General features: G+C 35.2%; 1 protein-coding gene across 1 annotated transcript in view; it reads left to right on the forward strand.

Moving 5' to 3' along the window:
* Positions 1–24,574, forward strand: part of UBE3C (ubiquitin protein ligase E3C) — a 66,254-nt gene that overhangs the window by 13,524 nt on the left and 28,156 nt on the right. Inside the window, exons 6-16 of the mRNA XM_052695757.1 lie at positions 277–434; positions 2,433–2,586; positions 3,256–3,476; positions 3,743–3,897; positions 5,816–6,003; positions 12,990–13,076; positions 13,783–13,940; positions 14,694–14,926; positions 20,032–20,136; positions 21,030–21,117; positions 23,733–23,830. Coding sequence (XP_052551717.1) covers positions 277–434; positions 2,433–2,586; positions 3,256–3,476; positions 3,743–3,897; positions 5,816–6,003; positions 12,990–13,076; positions 13,783–13,940; positions 14,694–14,926; positions 20,032–20,136; positions 21,030–21,117; positions 23,733–23,830 — 1,645 coding nt within the window. The remainder of the gene's footprint in view (positions 1–276; positions 435–2,432; positions 2,587–3,255; positions 3,477–3,742; positions 3,898–5,815; positions 6,004–12,989; positions 13,077–13,782; positions 13,941–14,693; positions 14,927–20,031; positions 20,137–21,029; positions 21,118–23,732; positions 23,831–24,574) is intronic.

A 24,574-nucleotide genomic window follows, 5' to 3' on the forward strand; every position in this document is an offset into this window, starting at 1 on the left:
TTAAGTCTGTAATGAAAGACATTCTGGGAAACGTCATATGTTTAACTAAAACATTATTTGTTCCCAGCCCATTCTGTAAAATCAGGGGTTACTATTATAATGGTGCCAACAAAAAGATGTTAATTACTGAGAACACTTGGAAGAATACATTTAGAAGTTATTTTAAAATTAATTAGGAGAGTTGTTGTAGTTTTGGTTGTACGTTGATGTGCGTGTGTTTGTGATGAAATAAGAGAAACCTCTTGATAAATTATTTTTGTTTCATTTCATTTGTAGGCTATTGCAAAACTGCAATGACGACAGTCTGAATGTTGCACTTCCTATGAGAATGCTTGAGGTATTTTCATCTGAGAATACGTATTTACCTGTTTTACAAGATGTCAGCTATGTAACATCACTAATTGAACAAATTTTGCACTACATGATTCAGAAAGGTGAGTAGCTAGGAACTAGAAGTTCTCAACAATACTCAAGAACTGAATAAAATGCATAATACCTGAAGGCCGTGTTGTTTCATCACGTTCTACCTTTACTGCAGACACAAATTAAGTGCTACATACGTAACCCATACATGAAACAGATATTTTGCTTGCAACGAGGTCGCTGCTTGAGAAATGACTATGTAAATTCCTCAGATATTCTGTTCATAAATTCAGTATTCTCCCAAGTTAAATATACAGACTTTCACCACAGGGTTTGAGAGTAGCTGGATATAGTTCTCTATAACTGCTAGTGATTGTTATTGTTGTAAATTGGTATTAATTTTTCTTCTTGCTAGCACTGGAAAAAGACACCTTAGCGAAGAGATGGTGACCTAACCTTTATTTGCTTCGTGGCATCATCAACAAAACTGTTTGCTGAGCTGCAATCAGTTACACCTGTGCAAACATACTGAAAGTTAATGAGTTGTGTAGTTATCGCCAAAATTCGTGTTGTCTTGAAGAAACGTTATTGCTCTGAGGATGTGGGAAGAAAATAATTTGCTTTTGTGATACCACTTGAGTTTGCAATGACCGGTAGCTGGGGAAAAATGCCAGAAATGGTATGAAAGCACATCCTGGATCCAGCTTTGTGGATGTAAAATGTGGACTTGCACCTTCCAATTGGTTAATCTTTGCAAGAATTCTGTACTTGTGAGTTTTAGAGTACGTTCTGTAAAACAAGTCTATCTTAGGCTAATTAAGACGTGTGCAGATTACACATTTTGAAGTTACTGTAGGGAAAAAAGTGAATTTTACTGTAGCACATTTAATTTACTTGACTAAGCATAATTAAGACTGTGGAAGTACTTGTGTCTATCTCACTGTTTACTTCATAATTAATGTCTTCAAAGTCACTTTAGTATTTTTTTTTTTAGTGTAATATTCATTCTGATATATAAAGGTTTACCAGGATGTTAAATTATAAATTTTAGTAAAAAAAAAATAAAATAAAAAAATTCAGCTTTCTAATCATGATTGAAAGAAGAAGCATGCATGCACAACAGAGTGTGCAGTCTCCTCATTATTTATGATGGTTAAGTTGTAAAGAAGCTGTATTCAGCTTTTATTACGTATTTTGAAATACAGCTCATTCTCCACATGAGTTTTGTCAATCATAGAACGGCCTGGCTTGAAAAGGACCACAGTGATCACCTAGTTTCATTCCTAATAGTGGCTTTTGTTTGTCAGAGTTACTGTGACAAAATGTTCCAGACGTAGTCTCTCAATGAGAGAGAAAATGCTATTTATGCATTTGCAGTGGTTCCTATAGTAGTGGAACTTGTCTTAATTTAGGATTTCATTGAGTAAGAGGAGGTTGGATTAGGAAGAATGAAATCATGTGATTCCATTTGTATTGCAGCGAGACAAAAATAAATTTCTGACAGTGAGACACATTACCCTCTACACACATCTTTGTGGCTCCAATGGTAATACGTTTTACTACTGTCTGAGAGGTTCCTGTTTTGGAACAGTAATTGTATTCTTCAGTCTGCTGAAGCAAGGTGTTTGTAAACTTGAGACTGGATAGCCTTGCTAGCATAACGTGTAAGATACTGTCATGTTTCTGTGTAGAGGGAGAAATTAATTTCTGAATGAGCAAAAAGCAAGCTGTCAAAGAGAAGAGAATGTATTTCATAGGTCATTATTTCAAAAAATATATCAAATTATTCACTTTATCAGCAGGGTTGGTTGGTCTTCGAAAGTCAAACTGACTGTGAATGCAGTTATTTATCTGAATTTATAAAGTGATGCTTCCAAAGATAAAGCTGATATCTGCTGTTGGTTATGTGAATATAATTTGTACTATTGCAATATAGATTCCTAGATAAAGCTTTTTGCAGTTAATTACAGTTTTGTTGAAGTTATAATTGTAAAGTAAGTACATGTTGTTTTATAAAGAAAAGCAAAAAAGTAATAATGAATTTAAATAATGATTTTACTTATTTGCAGGCTACTACAAGTCGCTTTATTTGTTAATTAATAGTAAGCTTCCATCAAGTATTGAGTATTCTGATGTTTCTCGAGTCCCTCTTGCAAAAATACTTCTGGAGAATGTTCTGAAACCATTGCACTTTACATACAGCTCCTGTCCAGAAGGTGCAAGGTAAATAAAAATAATATTAGATACTTGTGTACTTATTTATTATTGTCAGAGCTTCACAGTTTGTTGTTTAACATCCAACTGTTTTTTCAGTGCAGTTCAATTTATATGCAGTAGTAAGGATTTATGAAGGAGCATCGGTGTGGAAAAACTTAGTTGAGCATAAAGATGTAGCCAAAGTCAGATGAAAAGAACTCTGCATTTAAGAATTTTGTGGCAGGTTTATGAGAGGGGAAATAACTAAGTCATAGCTTGCTAGGAGAATGAGTCAGGTATGTGGAAAGACAGGAAAAAAAAAATGAAACAGGCTCTGCTGCATGTGGTAGTGTTTTGTGTTACAGCAAAAAGAAAAAAAAGCACAAATCAGAATTTTTTAGTTCATTTTTTATTTCACGATTAAATGTAACTTCAGAACAGTTTTCCATGTGTTTACTTTAAATGTAAAGGGTGATGTTATGATTAAGATGATCAGGGAAAAGACATTGTGTAAGTATTACATTTTTGAAAAAATCTGAGACATTCAGTGTACTGGCACAGAATTAATGAAGTGTCACTTTGCTGTCTTCTTGGTGAATGTGTTCAAACTTGCAAAATTTGATCTGTCATTCCACGGATGTACTTGTGAGAAGTGTCACCTGTATTTTCCATCAAGACGTTTTTTCTTCATTTTAGACAACAGATTTTTGCAGCCTTCACAGAGGAGTTTGTGGCAGCACCTTTCACAGATCAGATATTCCATTTCATCATTCCAGCGCTGGCTGATGTGCAGATCGTTTTCCCTTATGAATTCTTTCTGAATGCACTATTATTAGCAGAAAATGGATGTTCAAGAAAAAGTGATCAAGCTCCATGGCTTTTTTACTTCGTGCTAATAGTTGGAGAAACGTATTTGGGTGAGAAAGCTATATGACCTGTTCATTGCTTTTTCATATTTGAGTTAGTATTTCATGCGTTTCCATAACCTAGTTTGTTGCCTAGCAGTTAGTGGATACAAGTATTAAAGATCTGTGTTTTTAGCCATTTTTCCACTTTTAGGAAGAAAATGCACTTAATTGGGAGGGTTTGGCATAACGTGTTTAATTTTTGTTAGATATTTCCACTAAAATATAGTGAAGAACTACCTGGCTAAAGATCTTTTATTTCAATGTATTTGGTGTAGGATCCCTTTCAGAAGAAGGACTGCTTGTATATTTGAGGGTACTCCAGGCTTTTCTCTCTCAGCTGCCTGTATCTAGTGCTGGTACAAATTGTCAAGATGCAAACAGTGATTCTGAAGATGAGGATGAAGAGATCAGTAAAATGACAACTACACCAGTAAGCATTATAGAATTTCTTTAAATGAGTTTGATTTACAGTATTGGCAAATACAGGCAAAACCGTGATCACCCTAAGTCCAGTATTTTTCTAGATACTCATAGCAGGAGCCATGTTTACTTTTTATGAGTAGATGGCTGCTTACTGCAAACAAATAGAACTGATTGTTTAAAAAAAAAAAAAAAAGCACAAATAAAGCTCTTAGTATAATAGCAGAGTTCAGGTAGTGTGATTTCTGGATAACAGAGCTTTCTTCTTTTAACAAAAACAAAATTGAACTTCTCTGCTTTAATTTTACAGAGATCAGTATTCTCCTCATTTCTTAAGGTCATGGTGACACTAGGATATACTGAAACATGCTAATCTGATTTTCAACATTGCATTTTTTTTTCCTCATTGTACTTGAATGTAGAATATGTCAATCTTTACCCTGTTGAATTAGCTCCGTTGTTAATACATACGTTATCTTCAAAGCCTTCAGGGTGGAACACTTAATTTCTGCAGTGATATATAGAGAGTAGTGTAAAAATGACTTTTCACTAGAGTTTAAGCATGTTGTAAAACTTTGACTAATGAATTGAACCCATGGTAACTTTAACCTCCTAGCACTCAAGACCAAGGTTTTGAACAACCGCAGCTGGAGAGATGTAAATTCAGTAGTTTCTTAATGACCTTTATATGATCTCTCAAAATATGTACTGCTACTCAGAGGACTAATGCAATGTGCAGCCTTCTCTTGTGCAGTGTGTGAGATTGCACCAAACTTCATTAAAGCAAAACAAAGTGGAGCAGGGGGAACCCAAACAGATGTGTGGGTGATTTTTGTCTCCCACGCTGAACTGGGATTTTTAGATGTAGTGTGTCACTGTTACTCAAAAATCTTTATCAGTATAGTGTGAATAAGTGCCTTTTTACCCACTAAATTATATATTGTCCAAAGTGCAAAATAATGGCCATTTTTGAACTCCACAAATTTAGAATCAAATATTTAATTTGTGGGCCATGCATGCACTGTAATATATACTGTGAGATCCTATTTCTGCTGTAGTGATGTTTAAGAGGTAATAGATTTAAAAAAAAAAAAAAATTATTTTCACTGTTAATTTACAGTAACTTGTTAATTAGAGAAGATCTCTGAGGAAACCTTATTACATAATATGATTTGTTGCAGTACATTTTTCTAGTGTTTCTTCTGTGCTTTTTTTAAATGTATTCTGTATTTCCAAGCATACCTATCTTGCTTAAAAGAAAAAAAAAAACAACAAAGGGAATAAATGGGAACTTTTATCCTCCTGTGAGCCAGGGTATTATCTGCTTTCTTGAGGACCAGGTAGAAAGAGGAAATAAATAAAAGAGAATTTTGAGCTCTGCTCTGTTCTGTGCTAACAAAAAGGATTCCTCATTGTGTATTCTTACACTAGCTGTACATGTATTAGGCACCCTGAAGTTTTTTGGTTAGTCCATGGGTGATGAATGTGAAAGTGCCATTTCTAAAAGATTGCACAGGAGGCATCTGTTTCTGGACTTCGTGCCCAGTGCTAACTGATTTAGCTGGGGGAGAGATTAGTATTTGCATATCTTATGCCTGTAAATGATCTTACCTTATTGTATTCAAGTGTTGAAGAGCATTAAAGGGAATCTTTCCTGCTGACTTAAATGAGAAAATCAATAACCATGATCCAGCACTTGCCTGCCTAGGGATTTACACTGACTCTTAAGTGTGATGCTTTCAGGAATGCTCCTGGTATATACAGATGTGCTCATGTTGTAATTATCAGACTGGAAATATTTGTTCCAGTAAAATTCTGATGTGTGTTTGTTTTTTTTTCTTTTCTTTCTTTTTTTTTTTTTTTTTAGAAAGGAAATACTTGATCATTAAAAGTAATTCAAAGGAATTTTTTCTTTGATATGTTTACAGGGTGATGGGAGAATATCAGTTCAGTACATTACTGAGGAGTGTCTAAAGAAACTGGATACAAAGCAGCAGACAAACACTCTGTTGAATATGGTTTGGAGAGATTCAGCTAGCGAAGAGGTCTTTACCTTGATGGCATCAATCTGCCACACGCTAATGGTGCAACACCGAATGATGGTGCCAAAAGTCAGGCAAGTATAAATAATAGTGACATTGAACTGTAGTACATCTAAAATTTGTTTAACTAGATAGGCTGTTTGGTTAAATACACTGTTTTTAAATTTTTTTTCTTGAGATCTTTTATGATCAGCTGAAATAAAGAAGAATGTTTATTGCATGGACAATATGGACAAATCACTGAATCCAGAAGTGTAAGTCCACGCTCTTAGTGAGTTGTATCATTGTGTTGAGGGACTGTGGGGTAGAGTTTGTGATCAGAAAATCACCCACAGATAGGTTGGCAGAGATTCTGGGGAAGTAATTTTTTGTCCTCTTTCTGAGAGACAGCATTTAATGTCATGCTTGCAGAATACTGTCTTATTTTTAAAACTTACAGTGATTTGGATTCCACAGTCTCACTAAGCAGTTGAGTGCAGAAGTTGGTTTGTTCTCTGCCTCCTTTAACGTGCAGCCAGTTATCTCTCTTGCTACAAACTGAAACAATTCCAATCTATTGGGAAAAAAAAAAAATTGTTGTTGGGGAAGGGCTTTGATACCTGAAATGGAAGTAAAATATTAATTCAGTTGTGCAGTATTTTTTCACAACTTTTGCTACAAAATTTAGAACAGGTGTCAGTGGCCAACTTTTTTTTTTTTAAACTGTTTTATCATCAGTCAAAAATCTGCAAGTATTGAAGTAATTATGGTGCAAGTAGTTGTGAATAAGTATGTAGTTGCTAGCAATAAACTAAGTATTTAGGGAATGTTGTAAACATAATCAATTCAAACTGCATTGTAAACAATGATACAGAAAACTAATTTGGTGCTATCTTAGCTCAGTGGTGTTTATAGCTGTTAGAGGAAGTAAGATGTCAGTGAAACTGTGATTGCTCGATTAGGGTAATTAGTTCTTTGTAGACTAATTGCATTAGAGCAGGATGTGAGACCTGAAGATCATAGCAGCAGTTGAATGAATTAGTACCCCCTTTATTGTTGAAAGTAGCACATTGCCTTGGATAGTAATTACTGAGGTTAAATGCATCATTGCTTTGACTTGAGGTTTGCTGGTGAACTGTGGAAAGGACACTTAATGAATAAAGAAATCCTGCACAAACTTAACTGTCTGAGTATGGCATCTATTTCCTCTGAGAAGCCATGTTAGGTCTTTGCAATTATTTGTGATAACAAGGTAGTTAACGTAAACTCAGAAGCTGTGAAGGCTCTAGTCAGCATCTTGAAATATGGAAATTGCTTTCCATTACAGCTTTTGTACAGCTCCAAAGTAGTTGAATTTACCAATTTTAGAAAAAACAGTGTTTTTATTGGTAATACTTGTTGAATTATTTTCACAATCAGAATTAATTCATACAGGCATTTGGTAAACAGAAGTTGGTGTTAATTAATTGTGACTCCCGTGTCAGTCATCACGTTGAGTTTACCAGGCATAATTGCATCAGTAGCTGTCAATCTTTTGTCCTGTTCAGTGCTTTTCAAACCTGGCCTAAGTTTTCAAGCAGGTATTCTAAATGTTCCTCTTTCAGAGTATTTTTGAAAGAATATTTGATGCTTATTTTAAAGGTAATAAACCTTCTGCAGTTTCAAAATAATGTATTTTCTTCATTAATTTCCACATTCGTTTTGCCTGATTATTATTTTTTTTTAATTGCCTAAATTATTGTATCAAATTCAGTGAGTATTTAGCAAGATGCTTAACCCTTTTGAAGTTAAACTTTAAATGAGTAATATTTACTATAAAATGCTGCTAATTAAGCCATGTAGAAATAGTTCAGATAGCTTAGTTAAGCAAAAGTAATTTATTTGCAATGACTGAGAAAGTTTTAAGCTCTTAGAATACATTAAATTTTTATTTTCTTTTTAAAAACACAGTTGATCAAAGGCTTTAAAAGATAGAAAAGCCTGATAGAAGGACCTTGCTTATTTAGCAGCGTTTACACTTGTAGTAGAATAATGATGATTAGCACGTATAAGTTGTGCAAATTTGTGAAGTGAAATGCTAAATAAAAAGCTTGATATCTGAAAATAATTGTTTATGAACTGGAAAAAAAACTATGCTAAGATTGACACAGACTTTGGAAAAGAAGAAACAACGAATGTTATTTTAAATAGCTTTGAGGATCTTTTCCTTCTTGGGAAAAAAAAAAGATGAGAAATGGAGAGTTTTGCTGTTAAAGCTGATTGCTTTTTCTGCTTGTGGCCCCTCAGTACAGCTGGGTGATGTGACTGGTGGTGGTGATCTGCGCTGCTAGGAATGTTACTGTCACTGCATGAGCTTTGTAGTTTCTTTGCATTTGGATATGAGAATAGCCCGTAGTGTAGTCTACTTCAGACCAGAAGGAGCAAGCCTTTCAAATTCCATTCTGATACTCTGAGACAGTGGTGGATTTTGAGTTGGACTGTCAGTACTTTATTTTCCTCCCCATCTTTAATATTCTGCACATTCAAGCTTATCGGAGAACACCTACTGTGTGATGGTGGTTTTTTTTTGTTTTGTTTTTTGCTGAAATGGTCCAGGATTGTATTAGGTACATTAAATTCTGACTGTATTCTGGAAAGATGTGAGTAAATCCAATTAAAAAGGAGCCCACAACACAAAAAAACCTCACAAGTCAGTATAGCCTTCATTATCATGATGAAGAGATTTGGAAGACTTTTGTTCATTAAAAGCTATACTTCACTGACAAATTCAAATTCTGTAAAATATTTAGGGAGATAACATATTAATTTAATTTAATTAATAAATTTAAAGAATACCACAAAGGTTGTCAGTACAGCTCAATACCAAACAGCCATTGGTACATCAGTGGTTATCAGCAGTCTGGTTGGTGGTAATTGCTGGTTTGACTGAACTGTTCTGTACCTTGACACTGTTTTATTTACATAATGCTGCTCATCTTACCCTGTGGGTGAGAATTGATTGGAAAACTGACTTGGGGTGTAATAGGAACAGTCTGTGTCCTTGTATGTGCTGGATGAAGATGCTCGGGCTGTATGTAAGGCTATTACTGCGCTTCATTAGGGAACGTTCCTGTGTTTTTTCTGAAACCAGAATCACTGTATGGGAAGCTTTTGCATTTTGACGCTTCATCTGCTGTTTTTTTTTTTTTTTTTTTTTTTTTTTGTCCAGTACAAAGAGACAGAAGCACCAAGCAGCTTGCAGAGTGATGTTGTGCATGGCAAGGCTGCCTTGCTGCTTTCCAATCCCTGTGCCACCTTGCAGCTGTGCAGTGCCAGCCCCCTGCCTGGCTACAGTGACCTTTATCAGATGCATGAGCTCCTCTCGTCCTGTTGTATTCTCTTCATTAACTTAAATGGTCTCAGTGGGAAACTGGGCCCAATTTATGGCCTAGACTGAAAATCTTGCCTTTAACTAATTAACTTGTAGTGGTGCCTCAGCTAAATTAAGCTTAATGGGTCATTTAATCTGTCCCATTGCGCAGGAGGAATTTGACGCTTTTTTTTAAACCAGAGGTGCCCAAAAATACCTTTCTGGCAAGTAGACATAAATCACGTGGCCTTTGTGAACAATTAGATGCCTACAGAGAGAAACAAGGTTCTAAGTAAATGGCCATCGTGTTAGTACTTTGGTGAGCGGATAATTTAATTTAGCACGTGTAAAACAGATATTTCACAGAAAGTCGTGGAGTGAATTAACTCTGTCATAACCTGAGCTGACAGTCTTCATTTTGCAGCTAGAGAGGAGCTCATCGTTTCTGTTAGTTGAAAAATGGTTATTCTTCCAAACTATAGTGATAAATCTGAGTATTAAAGCTTATGAGAAAAATCTATTAGTGAATCCATTATATAAAACCACATTCAATGATCTCATAATAGGGAATTGGTAATATATAGTAAGATTTCTCAAGAAAATTCAGTACAAGGAGATGGGAGGGGATAAAAAAATCAGAATTTAAGTTTTAGCTGTTTCATTTGTTTTTTGAATGGTACAGATTATTGAAAATTAATTCCTGAGAGCGTTGAAGAGAAATGTTTTATGATCTTTTTTATCTCAAGTGGTCGTTTGTGGTTTAGAGACTGTGTGGACAGTCAAGCTTTATATAAACTTTAACTCATCTACAGACTTTGCAGACTAAAGATTCTTTATCTTCAAGTTCTGTAAACTGTAGAATCACGGGATCACCAAGGTTGGAAAAGACCTCTAAGATCATCCAGTCCAACCATCCATCCATCACCAATATTTCCCATTAAACCATCTCTAATTTTCTGCAATTTCTCTTCCGTTGTTATTTTATGTTGTGTCAATCTCATGCAGTTTTATTTGGAAATGCTGATGTATAGCACATGCACGTTTACTTCTTATCTGACCAAAGTCAGTGGAGTAAATAGATTTTTGACCTATCTGAATTCTATGTATTCGTACTCTTTAAATTGTAAAACTTGAGCGTTTTTTTCTAGATTTTCTCATTTTGAAGTAAAAAAAAATATTGAAGCTATTTAAAAATGACTTTTTATTTATTTTTTTAAGCACGGCTGATTTCTCCAGCCTTTGCAAAGACGTGACTCCTCGGGGGCATCCTTGCATTTTTATTGTTTGTTTCCTAAAATTATTTCCTTTGACTTTGAAAGCAAAATGCTGTGCTCAGAGTAGGAAGGTAGGGGGTGGTTCTTGGTGACGCACCTTCAGCAATGAGTAATACTTGTTTTTAACAGACTGATGAATTCAGTCTTATATGTTTAGTTATGTATTTATTTTCTGGTAACTGTGAGAGCATTATAATTGATGAATTCTTCAGTTTCATATTTAATAAGTTTTATATTGACAAAAGAAGCTGTATGACAGCATCTTCTACCAGCTGTACATGGTGTATTTAACCTGATTTTCAGGAAAGGGAATCACAAAAGTTGAATACTTGCAGTGTTTCTGGAATTAGGCCATAAAATGTGGCAGCTGCTACACTTGGCTGCCTGGATCGCCAATACGGAATAAAAATGGGTAAAACTCAGACAAAGGTTATTATAATAAGCTCTTAAGGTTTGTCCTTTTTTCCCTTAATTATTGCTGAATGTTGCTAGAATGAAAAAATGAATTACATTATTACAGGTTCAGTGTCCATAATGTTTGTTCATTTCTGCTAAACCTATTAGATAATTTCCAGGGATGATTGTCAAATTAACAAGTTTTTACTTGGAAGCCCTCTGAGACTTCATGGCACTCTGCCAAATTGCTTTTTCTCTCCATAGGAGGCTGAAAACTGAAGGTCAGTAGAGAGATTTCTCATCTGAGCAACCAAGACATCTGAGCTATCATTCAGTTATTTAAACGTTAAAATATATATCCTTATTTTCCTAAATTATCTTGATATAATAAACCCTTCCTTACATAATGCGTAACTTCTATCCATTGTCCAAATAATGTGAATCTAGAAGAAAATAAAATTCCCACAGATCAAAGTCAGGTTAATTTAAAAATAAGAAGAAAAAAAATCTGCATACTTTCAATAGTTTAGTTTTACAGTTAAAGCATACGTTTGACTACCTTCAGTTCCAGCAGTTTAAAATTTGACTCAAGTTCAGTAGTGTTCATCATCACACAACTGTGTTGTGAGGCTTCCAATTCCTTTGATAATATTGCATATATTACAAGGATTTAAAATCTGCACTTCTTGTAACAAAGGGGATGATACAGCAGCAAAAATGCATTGCAGACTTTCTTCCTTGTCTTTCATTTCTTCTTCTTCTTTGTGTCCCTGTTCTGTGCCAGACTCGCGATCCATTTGTGGTACACCCACCCTTGGATGGGTGCATGGCAAGTGAGAGCCTGAAGAAGAGACTTGGGTGCATGAGAGAAGGCTGTGCTTTAGAGAAGGCAGCAGTAAAAGAGCCCATGGGGCTTAAGCAGCCAGCAAGCAAGGAGCCAGTGGCATGTGACACTGTGCAGTATTTGTGTGGGGGTGTGCTAGGGATTTCGTTTTCCTGTCTTGAAATGAATTGTTGCTTAGAAGCTTTTCAAATGTTCTTATGTGTTTACTGAATATTTTACTTTTTTCTTTAATTAAATGTGTGCCTCCTTTCATTTTGCCATCTGGCGAATTTTAATTTATCCATGTGGTCTGTAATAAATATTGGTTTCCCAGACAGCCCTTCTTGTCTGTCCTCCCTGCTCCGTTTCCCAGCTTCCTACCTCCTGTATGTACAGTCATGAGAAATTTCAGTGCTCTGAGACTGTTGACATCTAAGAGACAATGTTGACCTGAGTGTCTGTTTTACCATCTTTACTAATAGTGATCAGGATAGTTTGGAGAGTAGCTAACTGAATATTGTTCTTCAATATCAGTAAAATGATAGCTTAGTCAAGTCCTGATTTGCTTTGTTTTTACTTCTAGAATGTGTGAATTGTTTTAAATCATGTTTTTTACCAGTCTTTTTTTTTCCTGCAGAGGAAAGGAATAGACTACTTTTAGTATCAGAAGCTCTCTATTTTTCACTTCTGTAAAAAGTTTATCAATCCAAATTATGTCTGAATTGGTATGGTGAGGTCAGTCCTGTGTGTAGCTAATTGTAGACATAATTATTTTACATGGGTAGAACTACTGTTGCTACTAGTATCAATTTTAAGGTATTACAATCTACTTGCAGAGAAAAAATTCTGTTTATTAGTGTCAGATGAATCACAGAAGTGACCTTTCTATGTGTTTATGTGATTCATTACATTAAATTTTAAAAATTTTCAGAAAAATAACAAGCATGTTGTACATATTTAATGTGTGTTTAATTTTGTGGAATACTCCAAATTTGGGTCCGTATCACGTGGTTTGTTGCTGAGTTAATGGGAACTGTATTAGATACAAGGATTTATATGCTTGTTTTGAAACTTTGGAGCTCTCGTCAGAGGTGATTAGAGTAAAAACCCCATCTTGAAAAAGAATACTTGAATTGTTTATGTTTGAGGAATGCTTGGCAGTAAAGTTCTGTACGAAGCATTGTGTTTTGTAAATATGCTGTATTGGCGGACATGATTTATTTAAACTTCCTCTTTCAGGCTCCTTTACAGTTTAGCCTTTAATGCCAGATTCCTGAGGCATCTTTGGTATTTGATATCTTCAATGACGACACGAATGATTACAGGGTATGTATTTCCACTATCTCGGAAGCTGAGTTTCTTTTAGAGCAGAGTGTATCTAGTTAAAAAGAGAACAAGGCAGGTTGTGGCATGACAGTGCTTATGGACAATGATTGAAAACAAAACTGTAAGATTTGCTTTGTTCCTACTTCATTGACATTAGTGGTACTATGATTTCATAAAACTTGGGAATTCAACAGTTGTAAGAAAAAACAATGGTAAATATTTCTTAAAATAAGACAGGTGTCTTGTGTAGATTTTAGTGCTTACTAGTGCTAATGTAATAAATACTAAAGTTTCCAGTACTTCCTCCCAGGTATGTTGGTTTTATCTCATAAACTCTGACTAGTCCAGAAACTGACGGTGCCAGAAGTGCATTCCCTAGGAACTGAGGCATTGAACCTGCAGATTTTGTGTGTGCAAAGATGCATATTACTTAACCTGTTTTTGCTTTGTTTTGGTTCTAAACTAGAAAGCACCTGCAGTCTGTGCTGACACCAGAGTTTGGTGTGTTTGAGACACTGAGAAAATTTAGTGACAAGAATTTAGAACAACATTATTTGACAAGGGCGTACATAGTTATTAAACTGAGACAGCAGTCCCTATTTTGTTACAGGAAATGATATTTAATATTTTTACTGGAATGCTAAAGTTAATATTTTTTTCAAGTATTTAATTAACATTGTCTTAATTTTGAATATTGTATTTGCAGGTCTATGGTACCACTTCTTCAAGTGATTTCAAGAGGTTCCCCAATGTCTTTAGAAGACTCTAGTCGAATTATCCCTCTCTTCTACCTATTTAGTTCTTTGTTTAGTCATTCCCTTATTTCTATTCATGATAATGAATTCTTCGGTGATCCTATTGAAGGTGAGAGTTTGAATGGTAATTGATAACAGAGCTTTATAAAGTAGGTTTGAATAAGGCTGCTTAAAATGTTGAACTGTCAGACTTAGAGGACTAAATCCATACAATTCAGTTGCTTCTGGGTGATCCTTTGTTAAGAAGCGGGAATATTAACCGCCTTCTACTTTTCATAAAAGAATGGAGATTCACCACGTGCTTCTAATATGGCAATTCTAGAACAAATGTCTGCTGCCATATCAATTTGTTGGGAACTGTTCAGCGTCTGGAATTTACAGCTTTAGGATTCCCTGGGCAATGATTTGCCGACATCTGTGGGGAAGGTTTTGCTTGGGCTGACTTGCTGATGGTCCCCTGAGCAATCAGCTGTCATCTGGTTCTTTCATGATGATTGCATTTAGGGGGGAAAAAAAAAAAGATGGTCTGCGCCATGGGAACCATAGCTTTACAGGGTCTATTATGCAAGTTTTTAATCATGGTAATTTGCAATGAACTGGTGAAGAGAATGAAGGTCTGGACTGAATCTGTAGACTAATTCAAACTTTTAACGTAGTTGCTGAAGAAAATAAGAGAATATTGTAATTGTCTGTAAACAGTTACGAGGTCATTGCTTTTTAAATATGTTCTCATTCTCTTTTTGTGTGATGTTTTTGACTGATATCAGATTGGATGTGAATACTAGAGTTCCAATGAAGTCAGTGCTTTTTTAATAGCAAAAAAGAAAACGTTGAAAAAAACTTAAACTTGTGGTTTGTTTAGTTGTAGGTCAGAGACAATCATCAATGATGCCTTTTACACTAGAAGAGCTTGTAATATTATCACGCTGCCTTCGAGATGCGTGCTTAGGAATCATAAAGTTGGCTTATCCAGAAACAAAACCAGAGGTTCGTGAGGAATATATTGCAGCATTTAGAAGTGTTGGAGTAACAAAAAATACAGAGATGCAGCAGTGTATACAGACTGAACAAAAAAGGTGGATTCAGTTATTCAAGGTAAGTTGTGTCAGTTGTCTGAGTAAATGAGACTGGGTACATTTTATTTTTGCTAGTTCTATTTTTTTTTTTTTTTTTTATACAGTTTTCAGGATTGTGGAGTCAGGAAGATTGATTTTTGGGCTGTATGCTGAACTTTGAGTAATTAAATTCAGATACACTATTTTTCACAAGTCTTAATTTTCTTCCTTACCATGTTTGTAAAACAAAAAAGAAAGCTTCTGTATAGAATAGATATTTTGTCTTGAAATCCTGTTCAGCAGGATCCTTAATATGTGATTATAACATTACATGGGTGTGCAGTTCTAACAGGATTGTGTGGTGACTCGGGTACTTCAGTATTGGAGGCTTCACTACATGGGTGCTAGGCTTCACCTCCAGGTGCTAGGCGGGGTTTGTTGGTGTTTTACCACAATGTGATGGTGTTACTCCTTTTGGGTTTGCTGGAATACTAACGAGATGGTGAAGTTGGCTTAGCAAATCTAAACTAAATGTACATCATTTCTGGCTAGCTACCAATATGTTTCTGTTAGTTTTATTCATGTCATTCTAAGGCTTAAAAGAAGCTCAGAATGTTGGCAGGGGAAAAACCTAATATAACCGTTGCTGAAAAAAATGGAGTGCTTGACTTGTCACGAAAATTCTGCAGCAAACATATCTAGTCAGCTAAAATTGCTCATTAAAGAAGTGGGAGCAGAAGAAATGCATTTTCCAAATTGAATGGTAGATTTACAGTCCGTTTAATACTGGTGACCTCTCGCACACTAATGTTCAGTTCGAGTCATCAGCTGTCCCTTCAGGTCTTTTATCACTGCTTTTGTCAAGCTATCTATTTAATTGAAAGAAGTTAATTGAATGAAAATGATCAACTAAGCTTGTATTAATATTGCTAATGGAACTTTCTTCTTGGCCATGTTTGGAGAAAGATGTCATGCTAGACTTTAGGAAAGGCCCATTAAGGCTTGCACTTAACCTGATGGGCTAATTAAGGAATGCTTATTCATTCTACAAGTCTAAGATAGCCTCTATCCAGCCTATTCTGTCTGATTTTACAACACATTTCACTTATGAGCATAAGCATTAATAGCAGTGAGAGTAACTGATAATGTTTTGATTGCTTTGAATACAGTCCTAATGCACCACTGAATCTGTAATTTGCACTGATTGATCTAATATATGTTTGCACGATTTAATTTAATTACTTGTCTTTAAATTGCCAAATAAACTTTCAATTTAAAGGTCACAAGTGAAAACCCCAGTATGTCTATTTTTCTAGTGAGAACAGCATATTAGGAACATTTCTCTGTTAGCAGTTTATTACATGCCATCTTCTGTTTGTTCTCCTTATTTTGTCTTATTTACTCTTTTGTTAGCTTCTTAAATTTCCAGTGAATTTGATCGTATTGTGCTTTCATGCAGCAAGCTGTAAAATTTCAAGTTACTCTGTCTCACTGGCAGGCAAGTATCAACTTGGTGTGCTGTTTATATTTTCAGGAGCCAGAATTGTCTTCCATTAATTGATGTACCTGTGTAAATCCTGAGGGCATCGCGAAGACTGGTTTTACCCAGAAATGCAGATAACAGAGCTTTGCTTGCTTACTTCAGAATGTATTACTTCAGAAATGTATTAGAAATAAAAGCTCAATACAACTGAAATTCACTCCATTAAGAGGCATGAAATCTTTACTAAGGGCAACTTTGAAGTAGGTTCCTTTACAGTGAGCAGGCAGTAATATCTTCCGAACAAACCCACCCTAAAACAAAACTGAAGTAGATTATAAATTTAAGGTGTTGAAGTAGAAATTATTTTTCTTTTATTTACACTGTGTCAAATATGAGAACTTGTCCTTTCTGAAACTTTTCAAGCTGCCTATGGAGGCATATTGCTTCCCTATCATCCATTGCTTCCCTAACATTGCTTTTAATTTCTCACACTGGTTTTACAAGTTTTCCATGCCACTGATGTCTGTTATGAAATACATTCCAGCAGGAAGGCAATGTTAAACCTGAAAACAGCAACTGCTGACAGTAAAACAGACTTATTGGCTGGCAAATTGGAAGTTATTGAAAGGGTAGGCTTCGCATGTGAAAATGTCTTTATTAAGCAGTATCCCTCTTTTTTGGCTTGTAGGCAACTGCTACAAATTCTGTAGAACATAATTTCACAGGATTCATTCAAAGCAGTCTATTAATAGACTTAATAAAATTTGTTTTCATGTACTCAGAACTCGAGTTGCTCTTTCTTGTGAAGTAGAATTTTGAGGGTTACTCACACCTGTGGCTTTGTGGGAAGGAAAGTTTAATTATTGTTAATTGAACTGAGTCTTTTCTTTCATTAACATACATTTTAAATTTTACAAACAAGTCTGAATTATAGACTGCTAGCATTCTCAGTAACCCATTTATTCTGTAGAAGGAATTCCAGTCTCAGCTAATTTGATTCAGCTTCCTCTAGGTCATCTTTAACTGCTTGTAAAAACACTTTATTAGCACGGTCTTCACGTGGAAAATTTTCTGTTTTTTTTTTTTTTTTTCCCTTAAGTATAGTGGTAATGGGACCACAGTGCTTCAGTGACTCATCTCACCTGCACTGAATTTTATAAGGGCAAGGTGATGAAAATTCCTGTGTAATCAGACAGTTCCCTTAATAGCATTCTTTTGTTCTTTTATTCAACAGGAGCTGGATCTTTAAAGGTCTTTTGTATAGTATCTAGACACAGATTCCTTTAGAAGGCCCATTAAACTCTGTGTCACTCTTTGACACCTGCCTTTTAATGCTGTCTTTTAGGAAGATTACTTCAGAAAAGCTGTGTGTTTTTCTTCCTTTCTCAAGTGCTGTAGTTCTAAGTTTCAGAACAGGTGCGTGTTTGTCACAGCAGCAGTAACTTCTTTGAGGCTACTAAGTGTAAATTGTATTGATTCCACTTAATTTTATGTAGTGTTGGTTGAAGTTGATTCTGTCTTGCAGATGTACCGAACCTACTTTGGGGAGAAGGCATACAAGCAAGTATGCCAGTGCTTGTGATGGAGTAGATGTTACCTTGATACTTTTCCTTCTTGTTCTGGATTGCAGAAAACTGCCAAGAAAAATAGTATAATTGCAGAGATGCTCCAGTGACCATGACAAACATTTTTCCCAGCCCCACAATTTTTTATGCAGCTGTGCATAAACTAATTTTCTGTTGTTTTCTCATTTACAAATTTGCCTTTCATGATTTGAGCTCCTTGTGAATTAAAAAGTGAATTAAACATAGTGGTTTAAACTAATGTGGTTGAGTGGCATAGGGGTGTAACATCATCACTCACTGATTCAAGCAGATAAGCAAAAATCTGTTAAACAACTTTACCTTACAGGCTTCCAGGAGAATGCTTATACTTTTTCCTGGGCTTACTGACTTAACGTGCTGAAGGGCTTTTACTTAACACATTGTAGTTTGTAAATAATGTTGTGATACATACGCACATATGAAATGGAAATTGCAACCCACCACCCTGTACATTTTCAAGACTGTAGGTGCTTCTTAGGCTTCAAGTTGTCCATTTGTAGTCTGCTCCTTCTCAGGAGCATGTTTACTTTATGAATCTGTTAAATCAGATCTCTTAAGATCTTAAGAGTTTAGCTTAGAATAGGTAGAAATATCTGAGCTGTTCACACTAGGAGCTGTTTTAATAGAGAAGGGTCTTTGAGGGTATAGTTTATTCAATAAGTGATAGATACATTAAGGTAACTTTTTTTTCTAGCTAGCTCTGGCCACAATAAAAGGAGCCCAGAGTCTCTTTTTTTCAGATGTAGAGCATTTAAAAATACCAGCATTTGCTTTTCCACATGGATGATCACTTCAGTGAGGTGATATAATTGGCAGATGCTTATGGCTTCCCTGAGGCACCTTTAGCTGAAAATGCTTTACAGAATCACAGAATCACAAGGTTGGAAACGACCTGCAAGATCATCTAGTCCAACCACCCTCCCATTCCCAGTACCACGAGCACTAAACCATATCTCCTCATCCAGGTGCCTCTTGAACACTGCCAGGGACGGCGACTCCACCACCTCCCTGGGCAGCCATTCCAGTGCCTGACCACCTCTGAGAGAAAAAGTTTCTCCTAATATCCAACCTAAACCTCCTCTGGTACAACTTCTGGCCGTTTTCTCGGGTCCTACTATTTGCCTGGGAGAAGAGGCCAGACCTTTTTGCACCACAACCTCCCTTCAGGAAGTTAGGTTTTAGTTAGTGCAGCAAGTAGAACTAGTCACATCTTTCATGTGCTGCAGAAACGTGACTTTGAATGCCTCTTTAATGCTTTTGCCCTCCCCTTCTGTATTTTCAAAACTGATGTTGACTTCTGTAGAGATTGACCATTAAGGTGCACATCACATGATCTGCTGGCTAGTTAGTTAAGTTTATTAACTGTAGGCAGACATACCCACTGTAATTGATGGATCTCTAAGATTTGTTTAGTGTGGTGTGGTATGTGACCTTTTAAGTCTTGAGATAGAAAGCAAAAGTTTCATTCTTCTGTGGATCATTTTCACTGAAAAATGATGCATGGAAGATTGAGAGACTTTCCTGTGGACAGAGAGAATTTACCCATCTACCAGATTGTTCAGAACCTTGGATTTGGAATGTAATGTAATAAAGAGTAGACATATATCTGTCTCAAACATTCATCTATTCATGTGCTTAAGTTTTTAAAAGGCTATATATATAAGTGGGGAAAAAAAAATGTACTTATATAAAGCAGAGTTAAATGACCCAGTTAAGTATTATTTCTGTAAAGAAGTAATTCAGTGCTGGTAATGATTTGATTAGGCTTTGCTGAACTGGCATTTAACTTTATAGGTGTGAAGTCCTAGGGATTACTAAGTCCTAGCTCTTAAAATTTGAAATGAGACTTTAATAAGGTAGGTTTTTTTGGATTACGTACTAGTGAACCACAGTTAGTCATGTTCTGAGATATTTAAATATAAAAGTAGGCTTTGGTAAGTTAGAGTAAGTTCTGATTTCATGTATTATTAATTTTTTTCTCAAATTTTAGCATGAAATTTCTAGAATTTCACTCATAGTACTAAGTGTATATTGAATATATGTATTTCTAACACCTAGGTCATCACAAACTTGGTGAAAATGCTGAAAGCAAGAGATACAAGGAGAAATTTCTGTCCACCAAATCATTGGCTCTCAGAGCAAGAAAACATTAAAGCAGATAAGGTAAGTGTAATTATATTCTTTTTCATAGAGCATTACTGGTGATGAAGTTTAATTTTTGATTCCTAACAATATCAGCAATGTTGATATTGCAGTTTTAATGTTGTTTAAAATGTGTAGTAACACTGCTTATCTCTGTAGTATAGAAGTCTTGCATCTGTTAAGAAGCTTCTGTGTTATATCACTTTACCAGGTCATAAAGTAGGATCTACACTACAGTGCATTATTGTAACTAAGCTCTGTTTACAACAACAGAGAGCTGGAAATTGTGTAGCTTTTTTTTATTATTTTTTTTTTTTTTTCCCCCCCAATTAATTTTCATATTATTTTAAGCTCTTAAAATAAAAATAGAGTAGTTGTTCTCTAGTGGATTCATACCTCAAAATTTACTTCCAAAATAGAGTAAAACTCAGTTGTGTTTTCTGTGCTTGTCTCACCTGGAGCTCACTTTTTTCCTAAAAGCCTTTGAACAAAATGAGTTGCTTGAACTTGTGTATGTATGCATGCAAACAAAAATGCTGTTATGAATGTGCATGTACCTCCTTTGAATCATTGAAAACTCGGATCTTAAGCCAGTTGTGTCTGAGGCAAACTGCCGTGCAGTGCTAGATGTTCTAACAGTTGGAGGTGTTGCATGGCAATGAAAAGCAATAAATTCTTCCATTTATTTTTTATTATTGCTTGTTTGCTTACTTTATGTTTGAAATTTCCATTTCTCTGTGTGACAGTTCTTCAGACTTGGTAGGAAATAATGCCCACACACCTTAAAGAAAGTAGTAATCTTGACCAGTAGAGTTATCTTGATTCTCAATTCAAAGTAAGAGAGTTTATTTTACATCTCAGAATTCAAACTCTACTTCTGTAGGATCTTAAATATCAAATGTTAATCTTACTAGGTTACACAGCTCTATGTGCCATCTGCTAGACATGTATGGAGAGTCAGAAGAATGGGCAGAATAGGACCATTGCAGTCCACTTTGGATGGTAAGATACAATCTATGCAACTGTTGCTTTACTAAGGCAAAATAAGCTTACCTAATGTGAAGAGAACTTACCTTTTGCAGAGTTGAGCTGAACGTGTTGTATAGTTTTAATAATAACAGAAGACAAAGCAGTCATTTATAATCTTGAGTATGTTTCTGTGTCTTTGGAATATTTATTGTATAACAGCTTCCCCAAGCTTCTGCTGGTTTTGCTGGCATTGATGGGGTGTAATGGTAACAAGTGCTAAGTATTAAGAAGTGTGAATATGCATAAAAGGTAGTTGCAGAAGACAGAAAATGCATGCATTTGTGTAATATACAAAATGATAAAGTTTTATTTTTACTGTATACATAGTTATTATAACAAATTTTTGGTATCATGATAAGTATTAATTATGATTAGTAAATATTGTCTCTGGACGTTTTTCTTTGGAGCACTCAAAATAAGTAAACTTAATGGAACTTCTAAAGAAGCATTTGGGAATTGGGCTAACTTAGCTATCAGGGAAAACTTACACTAGTTTAAGTTTAATTGCACTAGTGCACTTTTTAAATGTTAACAATCTGTTTCTGCTTTTCATACCTTTGTATCTTCAGTGTTTTAGAATGTCATCTAAAATTTAGAATTTTAGAATATAGTAGCCTTTAAGGCTACTATAGAGCTCTGCAGAACTAAGTGATTTGTCCAAGTTTGTGACCTAAGGACTCATTTTTGATGACAAATTTTGTTTGAATAGTTACAATAACATTAGTCTAGTTGTTAGGTAGCAGCTAATTGGTCTAGTGTAAGTATTCTTGAGAATTCTGAATCAAATTTTTGTTCAGTTTAGTTTCTGCTTTTGGAAATGATCAGTTGTCAGCTGTGGATAGTAGATTTTAAAAACAAGTGCTTAGCAAAAATTGCTGAAAATCTGTATGTTTTTAGGTATTGCCACGCTGTATTGTCTCAGCATCTTTCAAATGCAACTTCCTCCTGTTAGAGCTGTTCCATGTTTGTTACTCCCAGGTTCTCATCCTCCTCCTAGCTTGCTAGCCTCCTCTTAGTCTCCTTCCCCGCAGATTTGCAACACTTAGAGCTCGCTCCTTTCTTTCCCTTCCCATAACTGCATCAGTGCCCTCTGTTTCATGACTTAACTTGAATTGGGTGACAAACATGTAAGCTGATGTACTGGGCCGATAAGAACTGAGATCTCCTTGCTTTTTTTGTAGTCTGGTCATCAAGGGAATTTCTGTTCTCGAGCCAGTTGCAATTTTTTTTTAAAACTAGAGTATTTTTGAATCCTGTTTCTCTGTTAAATTTAAAATCCATCCGTCTAGTTCAAAGGTGCATTGAAGGGAACGGGTCAAGAATACACTGTGGATGTAAATATCGTTTTGATAAGAAAGCAGACCAAAAACAGTGCAGTCAGCTGCTTGTTTTCACACATTCGTGTTAAGTGTGTGTGTGTGACTTGTGCAAGCCCTCTTGACTCCATACGGGATGAAGCCAATTAGCATGAAAGTACGGCTGCATCGCATATGGCCGTGTTTATTTGCACTTTTTCATTTGCCTAAATGGCAGACTCGTGAGTTCTAAATGCCCTCTGTATTGATGACTCTGTCTCATATTTCTCTTTAAAGAAAGAAGCTGTGATGGAGAAATGCAGATAAAATTGACTAATTGACCGGAATAATTGAACCACCGAAATCATGTAGTAGTTTACCTTTGCTGTACATGCACTTTTTATTTAAAATGCTTTTAATCCTTAGCTTAATAGACAGCATACACTGACTTTTAATTAAGAAACTGAGAGTAATCACAGATAAGTATTTTTTCAGAAATTCCACAGTCTTGCAGTCTTCCTTCCCCAAATGAGTATACATCAGGTATAGTAGTGCACTGGGTGCATCCTGTAGTGCATCCTGTTAACTTAGTGGCTATAATATCCCTACTTAAAGTGCTTTGAGGAGTTAAAATGGCACTGGAATCAAAGAAACAAACCTCCCCCAACCAAAAAAGCCTGACAAAACAAAAACCAAACTCCTCTACAAAATGTCTCATCGGTGAACATTGCCATGATGCTCTGTTGTAGAAGGGCAGTGTTTCTGTAGTAACTAAGATTTCATGTGATAACTGTAGCCTTGCTATTAGGAGAGAAAACCTAGAGAAACAAATGCTATTTTTCTGTTGATTTCTTTAGATTTGGTTTAATTCTTATGTTTTAATGTGTAAAAGAGTTTGTTTGAAAGTGGATGTTGTAGTTGAAAGCTCTTCACACTTTTTGGTTACTGGGATGGGAATATTGTGTATTCCTGTGATTAAAATAATAATTTTATACTTTTTCTACTACTTATCTTCTGTGATGTTTAATTAAAAAGTTAAAAATTCAGTCATACAACAACAACTTTTCTTCAGAAGAAAACTTAAACGTGAATATGTCTACATATATTTTGTTCTCAGATTGCTTTTTATTTCTGGTTGCCTAATATGTAATGAAAGATAAGGCTTTGTGTTACTGCTCATAAACCAACTATTTTAGTACTTGTATTTTAATGCAAAGTAAATTGATATTAAAAAAAAAGACAATTGTTTAACATTGTTTCCAAAATGATTAAAAGTATTATTTCTATTTTAAGTGGGTTTGGAACCAGCACCTCTTTCTGTATCTGAAGAACGACAGCTTGCAATTCTGACAGAGCTACCTTTTGTCGTTCCTTTTGAAGAAAGAGTAAAGGTACCTAATTTCTAAATTAATGTGTAGTTTTGGTTTTTGAGATTGTTTCCTTTTGTTTTTCAATAAGCTTAAAAGAGCATGTGTTTCTCTGCAGAGGTATCTGACATGCCATACTTGTTCATGTAGCAACTGAATATATGAAGTCAGATTCTTTTTTTTTTTTTTTTTTTTTTTTTTTTTTTGCAATGATTCTGTTGTCTTTTCTACTAAATGTATTAAAATTAGGAACACAGATTCCAAGATATGAGAGCAATGATGCATTAATTCCTGGTTGATCTACGTGATTGCACCCTCTTGTGGCACGCAGTGTGCTAGCTTGTGTATCTACTACAAACTAATTGCAGGCGCAACAACGGGGGCTGGTGCTGTGGGTGAATTTACTCAGAACAAGTTGATAGATGTCCATTTTAACAGTGCCTAGAGATTTTTTTTTTTTTTTTTTTTTCACTCAGTGTCTCAGTAACTGAATGTGAAGAATGATGTGGTTTAAAACCTGCAAGGTTACTGTACCGTTTGACTCATTTTTGTGTGCTTTCTAGATTTTGAATGTATAATTGCTACTTCTATCAGCTATTTCAGTTTACAGTGTATATATATATATTTCAGCTATAATTGTTATAAGGCTTTTTGAACTGCTTTTGTTGTCAAAAGTACCAAATACTAAAAAAAAAAAAAAAAAAAAGAAAAAAAAAAAAAGTGAACTGTCTTGGAAACATTTAATTACAAGACACCATCAAGGGAATG

Source organism: Tympanuchus pallidicinctus, unplaced genomic scaffold, assembly GCF_026119805.1.
Source record: "Tympanuchus pallidicinctus isolate F22 unplaced genomic scaffold, pur_lepc_1.0 scaffold3, whole genome shotgun sequence".
Classification (NCBI taxonomy): domain Eukaryota; kingdom Metazoa; phylum Chordata; class Aves; order Galliformes; family Phasianidae; genus Tympanuchus; species Tympanuchus pallidicinctus.